Source organism: Sinocyclocheilus anshuiensis, unplaced genomic scaffold, assembly GCF_001515605.1.
Source record: "Sinocyclocheilus anshuiensis isolate Anshui unplaced genomic scaffold, SAMN03320099.WGS_v1.1 scaffold1231, whole genome shotgun sequence".
Classification (NCBI taxonomy): domain Eukaryota; kingdom Metazoa; phylum Chordata; class Actinopteri; order Cypriniformes; family Cyprinidae; genus Sinocyclocheilus; species Sinocyclocheilus anshuiensis.
Genome location: NW_015536698.1, coordinates 356,077 through 365,033, shown reverse-complemented (window position 1 = coordinate 365,033; position 8,957 = coordinate 356,077). Strand labels below are relative to the sequence as shown.

Here is an 8,957-nt window from a genome sequence, read left to right as displayed (position 1 = left end):
TCAAATTGTCTGTGTAAATGCATCTAATGCCACTTCAGATGCAGCTTCTGTTTCCTCAGCAGTGGAAAGATAGAGTTTGTTAATACTTATTTAATTTGAATGGTAAACTCTACAGTTTCTTATTATTCTAACTGAATGAATTGAAACAAAGAAAGAATTTGATGTGAAAGATGACACATTTAATAAGGTTAGGGGAAAAAATATTAAAAACCATTAATTAAAAACCTTTATTTGACCCTCTAACTCTAGCACTTTCTATTCTATTTTAATTCTACGTTATCTATATTTATCTTCTTTTTTTATTTAAAAAACAAACAAACAAACACTAGGTTTCTATTTTTTCTATCTACTTGTTTTTCTTTGTGTGTGTGTGTGTGTGTGTGTGTGTGTGTATATATATATATATATATATACACACCTTGCTACGTGTACTGCGGCTAACCGAGACTTGTCATTTGCACATATATTGTTGCTCTTTTGTTAGTTTTGACTGCTTTTATTGTCCTCATTTGTAAGTCGCTTTGGATAAAAGCGTCTGCTAAATGACTAAATGTAAATGTTATAAACATAGTGGGAAATGACATTTGTTTTGTTACATACAGCAACTAATTTTAAGTTAACTATTTCTTCCTCTTTCCAGTCACAGAGCACTTTATTTTGAGAGTTGTTTAAGTGAGAGAAAATCTGTAACTTAGTCCAGATTGGGGGAATTGTAATGTTTAATAATTTCTTTTATTATGTAAATAATTTTTGCATTGAAATTTGCATAGATTTTTGTTTGTATATGCTGTAAATTATAGTTCTTAGAAAGAAAATCGGAATCGGCAAAAGTCGGTATCGGCAGGTCTCACTTCCAAAAAATCGGAAATCGGAATCAGTCAAGAAAATTGCAATCGGTGCATCTCTAAAATATGTTAGTATAATAATGTAGCTTAGCATGCTAATCTGGACAACATGCTAAGTAATGCTCTTATGTAATCATTCTCACACTGAAAGCTCTCCTCAGCAGCCTGATGAGTGTCTGACTGACTGAATGGCACACTCTGCTGGGCCACAGGCCCCGAACCCTCCAGGTTGTGGGTTCGAATCCAGTGTGGCACACAACATGTGGTGCACTTATATACAAAATCTTAAGAGTGTTTTGTGCTTTTGAGATGCACATTGTGGAGCTTTTGACTGTTTGGTGTGATGTGCTTTGATGACTTTGCTGTGACTGTTATGCTTGCTGTACATGCTGTGCTTGTAGTGCTTGCAGTGGTAGCTATGCTTGCTGCACCTTCGGTCCTTGGCCCCCTGCTTACAGCTATATTTTTGTTTTGTTTTGCTTTGTGTACAGTCACAAAAAGACAATATGGACTGAATTCAAAATTCTGACTGCAAACACAGAGCACACAAAATTGGATGTCTTTTGCATGTAACGCTATACATTCAGCAATGGTCCCGGGCACAATGGAATATAATTAGATTTTTGAATATGAGTAGGAAGATTATATCTTTGTCTTTAGGCCTGTCACGATAACAACTTTTTGTTATGCGATATATTGCCTACACCACGTTATGTACAAGAAGATGCAAAAGACACAAGCACAAGTGGAATGTACAAAACATGGTGACATTAATTTTGAAGTAAATATAATGGGCGATATATTGCGTCACCAAAAATTATTGAGGTCATGTACATATATTGCGCGATAAGTCGATATATTGATTATTGCGACAGGCCTATTTGTCTTTAAGATTTGGCTTGTCCTTTCCATTCACTAAAAGAATCTCAATTATAATTCAAAAAGCTTCTAACCTTCCCTGCAAGTCATCCTGAATTAATCTTCCTCCATAGTGGGTAGCTGAAGACATAATGACTATTCGGGAAAATTTCCCAGGTTTGCCTGACTTCTTCAGCACATCCAGAAACAGGATTGTCAACAGGAAATGGCCCAGGTAGTTTAGCCCAAAGTGCAGCTCAAATCCATCCTCTGTTCTCCTCTCCGGAACAAGCATAACACCAGCTGCAGATATAAAGGAACATCATTGGTGATATATTGTGAACAGACAGAATATGCAGGACACCGGGAAGAATCCTACTAGGCTTGATCAAGTATTCACACCTTGAAAATGACTCATGAGTCCCTTCTGAGTCACTCTTTCCTCTGGTTTGAAAAGCGATGAGTTTCATGCGCTTTGAGAACACTGTACCACATGCAGCTCTCTGAATACTGTGGATTAGGTATTGCTGGTTTATTGATTTGCGTCTTTTTTAACAGCTTTTAGCGCACAGAAGGATATCAGAGATGTCTTCATATGAAACTGAACTAACGAATAACCATTTCCTCCACTAATGTTCTTAATGTGTTTTTTTCTTGTTCATTCATGTTCTTGCTGAGAAGAAATAATAGTTTTGATGAAAAGATGTGAAGAACGTGTCACATTCACACATAAAAATATCCTTCCACAGAAACGAATGTCTTTAAAAAGAGTGCCACAAGATAATTAAAGTTGGTGGATCCCAATATTAAATGGATGTAATCTGGTTTAAAACCCTGACCGAGACTGAGCATCAGCATTCATACGGGAATAAGCTTCTGCTCTTGAAAACATGTTTCATCATTATTTTGCTCTTAACAGAATTACAGTTCAGTTTGCAGGAGAAAACAGTAATCAGGATTATAAAAATGTCCTCAGCATATTAAATGAACATGAAACAATATGTTTTTTTTTTTTTTTTTTTTTATTAAACTCATGCTGAAAAGTAGGGCTGGGCGATACACCAAAAATGTTATCATGATATTTTGTTCCATATCATACAACATTGATATTTATCACAATATTCATTTACCATTAATGGAAAAAGACATGCTTTCCAAATGTTTGGTAGGCCTTAAGAATTAATGTATATAAATTGTTTGTTCAAACTCCATAGAGTAAGATACCTTTTAATTTAGGGCCCTATGAAACCCATTTAATGCTCTCCATTTTATTTTTTTGGATTCTGTGTTTTATTATTTAATACAAATTTATCATCAACAATGGTGTCTAATGAAATAAATTGATAACTTTAACAGTTGATTAAATCTTTTAAAATGTAATCAAATTAAAATATAAAAATTTATTTACCACAAAACACTTAATTTTTATTTTTTTGTCAGTTCTGCAGAACTGTATAAATTAAAATGGGTGAAAAAAAAAAAATCTTATATGATATTTCTTAAGCCAACTGTTTTGCCGCTTTACGTCACCTGCATCTGGACCAAAAAGCTGCGCTTGAACACACTGCACAGATTATAGCCGACTGCAAACTAGCATGTGCGTTCTGCACCTGTGTGCAAGGAATGAACTGTATATCATCAGGTATCAATAGTATACAGGTGCATCTTAATAAATTAGAATGTCTTGGAAAAGTTCATTTAGAAACCTTTGCAGGTGTTTTGAGTTGATTAGCTGATTGGCATGTCACCATATTCTAATTTGTTGAGATAGTGAATTGGTGGGTTTTTGTTAAATGTGAGCCAAAATCATCACAATTAAAAGAACCAAAGACTTAAACTACTTCAGTCTGTGTGCATTGAATTTATTTAATACACGAGTTTCACAATTTGAGTTGAATTACTGAAATAAATGAACTTTTCCACGACATTCTAATTTATTGAGATGCACCTGTACAGTCATCATTCAAAAGGAGAAACCGAAACAAGGATATACAAGATACGCAGATATACGAAATGTAAACAAAGCAGAACTTGCTTACCATTTTGAATATCAGTTATGTTGATAACTTTCTTCATTTTAAGTGACTCATGTTGATATGAAAATATTAGCGTATTGGAATGCTTGAGTAAGATAATGTAACTTTATAACAGCCTTCTGTCTAAGCCGTCTTGACTTGCTTGCTCGTTTTCATCACTTTTGCTTTAATTCTCATGCACTGACCCATTTACTAAACTGAGCATTCAATAGACCCTTTTCACAATAACGTCAGCTATCTTCCGTTTTTCCGCAAAGCAGTGTATCTGTACTTCCATTATACCTTTACACTGGAGACTTCTTGGGAAAATGCAGGAACAACTTGAAATATAAAGGCGTACGTTAAGACTTAAGACTAATAATGTTAATGTACTTACAGACGGGTTCTTTTGCAAACGTTATTCTACATCTGCTTTAGATGGTTTGGAGGCTAGCTTGAAGCAACTGTAGAAATAGTATAGACTTTAGACTAGGCTTTCAGATTTGTATGATAATGATTACGTATCCACACGAAATATATACTTAAAACCATTTAACTTGTTATTTTGGTTTATGTCATTCCCTGGATAACTTAATTGATTTATTTCAGTTGTTGCTGTGATGATTGTAATAGTGAGTATACTGTGTAAATTCTCTGTGTAGGCTATATTTATATGCAAGTGTAGTTGTTCTGCAATAAAAAAGACAAATGTTGTGACTTTTTTTTTTACTATGGAAAAAATTACATGGACATAAGTCATATTTTTATATATAATATTCTCATATTACGGCAAGTTTCACATCCATAAATGCAAGTGATCTGAAAAGGAACCCAGTATTATCCAGTTTAAGAATAAAATGTCTTTATATTGAAACAATGCAAGAAAGACCGCCGTCAAGCCGTATGTACTACAGAACCTCTACAATTACTTTAAGTCCCCCGTTTAATTTGACTTTACATGTATACCCTCTTTTTCTTTGTGAATTATGATGATCGATCATATTCTATGTTCGTTATAGGCTATATGCAATGTGATTTTAAAAACAGCTGATGTGCGTTTTATAGGACATTTATTTACATAAATATTCACAAATCTGTAACAGTAAAAGCTTTTTAACAGTAAAACAGTCAAAGTTAACAGTAAAAGCTTTTTATGTAAACTTAATATATTTATAATTTTTTTATGAATTATACTGTGTCATGTTTATCAAAATAAAGCGGAAAAATATAGCCTCAATTTTATTGATATTTAAATAGTACAAGCTTTTGTACATACAGTCGTTGTATTGAGCAGTACATAAATTATTGAATGAAAAGGCTTTCTGTTACCACATGTAAATATCTAAAAAGTTTGATTATTTGACAAATATATCTAACCAACTTCATCTAACTGCAATAAAGACAGCAAACACTGCACGAGAGTCGCGGGAATCAGAAAGTATGACTGCTCCGTTTTCAACTCCTCCCTCGACTTAAAGCAACAAATATCGCCAATCGATATTCGGTAAGTTCGTTTGAGATGCCAGATGCCTGTCCTTTAATGAGGACGAGAGAAGACAGCTGCAGTCATCCTCTAATCGTATTTGTGGCAGATCTATAAGTGTCTAGATGAACTCCATGCTGGTAGCGATAGCACTTTACTATGCTGGCGGAAGTCAGAATTCCCTGAGTCAGAACGGAAGTTGCGTGACATCATGTGAAAAAGGTCCATCAGAGTTCTCACTCTCACCGATGTCCCTGATGCCGATTCAACATGTTGAATCGGGAAAACTGCTGCCAACGTAAGCCCAACGAAAGCTGACAAGTAACACACTGCAAGAACTAGCCCGACAGATGCTCGCCGATGGCCAGACGTTGGCCGACGGTCACTTGGTGTGTCCTGGCCTTTATTACCAGATAACAACTCTTGCCATTAGCAATGCCAAATAACATACACTCATCCCGGTATTTGAGGCCTGTGCTTCTGTCACATCTCTCAAATCACACCGCCATGCTGTCTCTCATTTCTTTCAAATGCAACTGCTATCATCTCGCACCTCAATTATCGACTGTATTCACTGTAAAATAAAACCTGGAGGACTTCTGTATTAATAGTAGGCCTGCAGTAATATAAAGCATACTTTGGCGGGTTGTCATAAAGATCTTTGAGTTTCAGTTTATATTTGACAGTTTTGTTTACTGTGTGGAGATGTGCTGATATCGCGTTTGGTCTCGTTCTGTATCGCGTATCTTGTCAGTGTCTGCGCTTGCTTGGCCATTTGTTGTGGAGAAAATAAGGAAAGTGTGTCCAGCTGAATAAATTTAGTATTTTGTTAGATGGGTATAAAAAAGCTTAGTTTATCGCAGCAGCCGTCGCGTGAAGGCCTCCTCGTGTGAAGACCAAAGAGTGTAAAGACCATCGACTCCACCGTGCGACTCCACCGGGCAGGAACACTGGCAAAGGATAAGTATCGCTTTTTATTTCTCCTCTTTCCTATTACTTGTTTCGCTTCTGTTTCAGTTTTTATAACCATTTCTTACTATGTGTAAGTTGTTGTTTTTTAGCATGTGTGTTTGGCAGTGTTATTTTTTAGGATTACTTATGCTCATGACAAGAATAGCATGTTATCTTTATTGAAGTGAATTAGGTTTAAATCGCCGTCATTCATGAATGAATGATATTTTTGCAATTTTACACATAATAATCCACGATGATCACATTACACAAAACTGAAATTGCATGTCAAAATAACACATTGTCAATATTTTTTGAGACCCCCCAAAATTTCACAAATCACGTTTTCAGGGGAGCCCATATCTTATTAAGGGGAGCCAAGCTCCCCCTAGCTCCCCCGTAGTTCGCACCCTGCATATATGTATGTATACATATATATATGTGTATGTGTATGTGTGTGTGGTTGTACATACACATATGTAGTAGTTTTTTTGGTGTTTGGCTTAGTGTTATGTTAGAATCATTATTATACTCTTATACCTTTTGTTCTTTAATATTTTGAATTGTTTTTAGCTTTATTTTTTGCTTTTCATTTAAATGTTAAGTTTTGAAATTTTGTTTTATGCATTTGTCATTTTTATTTGTCAGTTTTTCCTCGCTAGAAGCTGTGTTTATTTCTGCTGTGTTTAATAGGCTGTTAGATTAATCCATATTGAGTAAAAACATCCAGAGCTTATCATTAATATCAACATAAATTTTACCACAATCTTGGTATGTTATTGTTTATTGCCCGGCTCTACTGGAAAGTTAAACCTAATGCATCCTAATGTTATCGATCCATGATTGAAGGATCTCTGAAGAGACAATCAATGTCCCCTGACTCTCCCTCAGACACATGCTTTGTCCTGTCCAGCCGGGGCACTAGAGGGGTCAAGCATTGACCTTTCTGCATCATTAGACCCTCAATGAGGTGGCACAAATGCGTTTGCCCATCAACCGGCATCAGAGGGGAGGGTGTGTGCCACAGAGAACAAACAGGAAAAGGGGAGCATGAATTATTAATTCTCTCTGTTAGGGAGAGGACAGTGTGTGACTGCTCCTGTCATTTTGAGACATTCCCTGGGGCAGGTTTCTAAATAAAAGTCACTCAGTTAAAACAAACAACCCCTAAGGCCCTCAGGACACAGACCAGACATGTCCAACAGAGCGAGCTTAGGAGGACGCAAGAGATTTCAGGTTGAGAGACAAGATGTACGGCACTTATAAATGATAATTAGCTAATACTTTACAGGTTTAAGTTGTTAACATGAATGCATTAAGTATCACAAACTAACAATGAACAGTAATTTTGCAGCATTTATTAATCTTAATGTAAACAAAATATACTATTATACATTGCAATTTCATGTTTGTTCATTACACATGTTCATTTATATAATGTGGAATGTTAAAATGTCTATGGAGAAATGAATATGGACCTAAAATAATAAATGCTGTAACAAGTACTGCATTTTCAGTATTAATTTGATGTGGTGTGACAGATCACTGTATAGATGCCTCAGTTCAAGCGGCAGCGCAGAGCATGGGTGAGCGTGATCATCCCTTCCTCTTTACTACTAGTTTAAACGCGAAATAAACATGAACATCTCATGCCTCATGTAATCCGTCAATCAGTGTTTCAACCTTGGAAAGATGTCAATAAAACAGCTTGTAAACAAAACGTCACATAGCATTTCATTTACCTCAGGCACGTCATCAGTGTCCAGCTCGTTAGTTCGCTAGAGAAATGAAGTGCAGAGAAGAGCATTTCATGAAATATTATACTATATACTCATTATATTTTACTTTACCTATTAGTGATGTCTTAATTATTTAATGTATGTTTAAATAAATCTGTTATGAAACAAGTTATGACAGCCACTGTGTAATTGATTATTTCTCAACATTAAATAAACATTTTATAATTTAAGTAGGGCTGTCATGGTTAACGCGTTAACGCATGCGATTAATTTTACAATCCTTAACGCGTTAAAATAATAAATAAAATAACGCAATTAACGCAAAATTACTGAAGCACAATTTCTATTCTAACCCTTTAACCCAATTTTGCTACTCTGCTTGTGATTAGATCATTTTAAGCCGCTAAACTCCGGGAAAGTTTTCAGTCCAATAATCCAGTAAGCGGTGGCGTACAGGAGTCGTACAGTAAGCACGCGTGAGTCCATTATAATAATGCGTGTATGAGTGCTCTTGACGCACTGATCGCACATTGTATTTATGCACAGGCACAGACATTTCCGTACATTCACATTGTTTCCACACACATTTACGATAATGTTTTAATTTGTCATGTTTATGTTGCTGTGTTTAGTTATACGGAATGGATCCGTGGACTGTAGTAGATATATGCAGTTAGCAGGCTTTTTTGCGGTTTAGGTTTTTTTTGGCATCTCCATGTGGTCTTGTTCGGTATCGCAACTTGGCTTCTCTAAAATGTAAAAAAGCTCTTTGCTGTTGCACTGTACACATACTATAAAATTCTGATTTTTTTTTTCTTTCATATGTGCTTATATGGGCTCCTTATATCATTTGGTTCTTTGGTGTCCTTTTGGAGTTTCTAAGTGTCCTTTTTTGGAAAGACATCTAAATTTATCTTGAAAAAACCTTGCAGAAAATATAGATTTTTGAGAATCACCCTCCAATCTTTTGGTTTACATTGCTGGATATAGCAAATGATGACAAAATAAACATTTGAAACAAGATAAATGTTCTATGCTTAATTTCATGAAGTGTGTGATTAATCAC

The 8,957-nt window shown here is 35.4% G+C and overlaps 1 protein-coding gene across 2 annotated transcripts in view; it reads right to left on the bottom strand.

Annotated features, from left to right (window-relative positions):
* Positions 1–8,957, bottom strand: part of LOC107654744 (dehydrogenase/reductase SDR family member on chromosome X-like) — a 62,853-nt gene that overhangs the window by 12,253 nt on the left and 41,643 nt on the right. For both annotated transcript variants that reach the window (XM_016441988.1, XM_016441980.1), the window contains exon 5: positions 1,799–2,006. In XM_016441988.1, the coding sequence (XP_016297474.1) occupies positions 1,799–2,006 (208 nt within the window). The remainder of the gene's footprint in view (positions 1–1,798; positions 2,007–8,957) is intronic.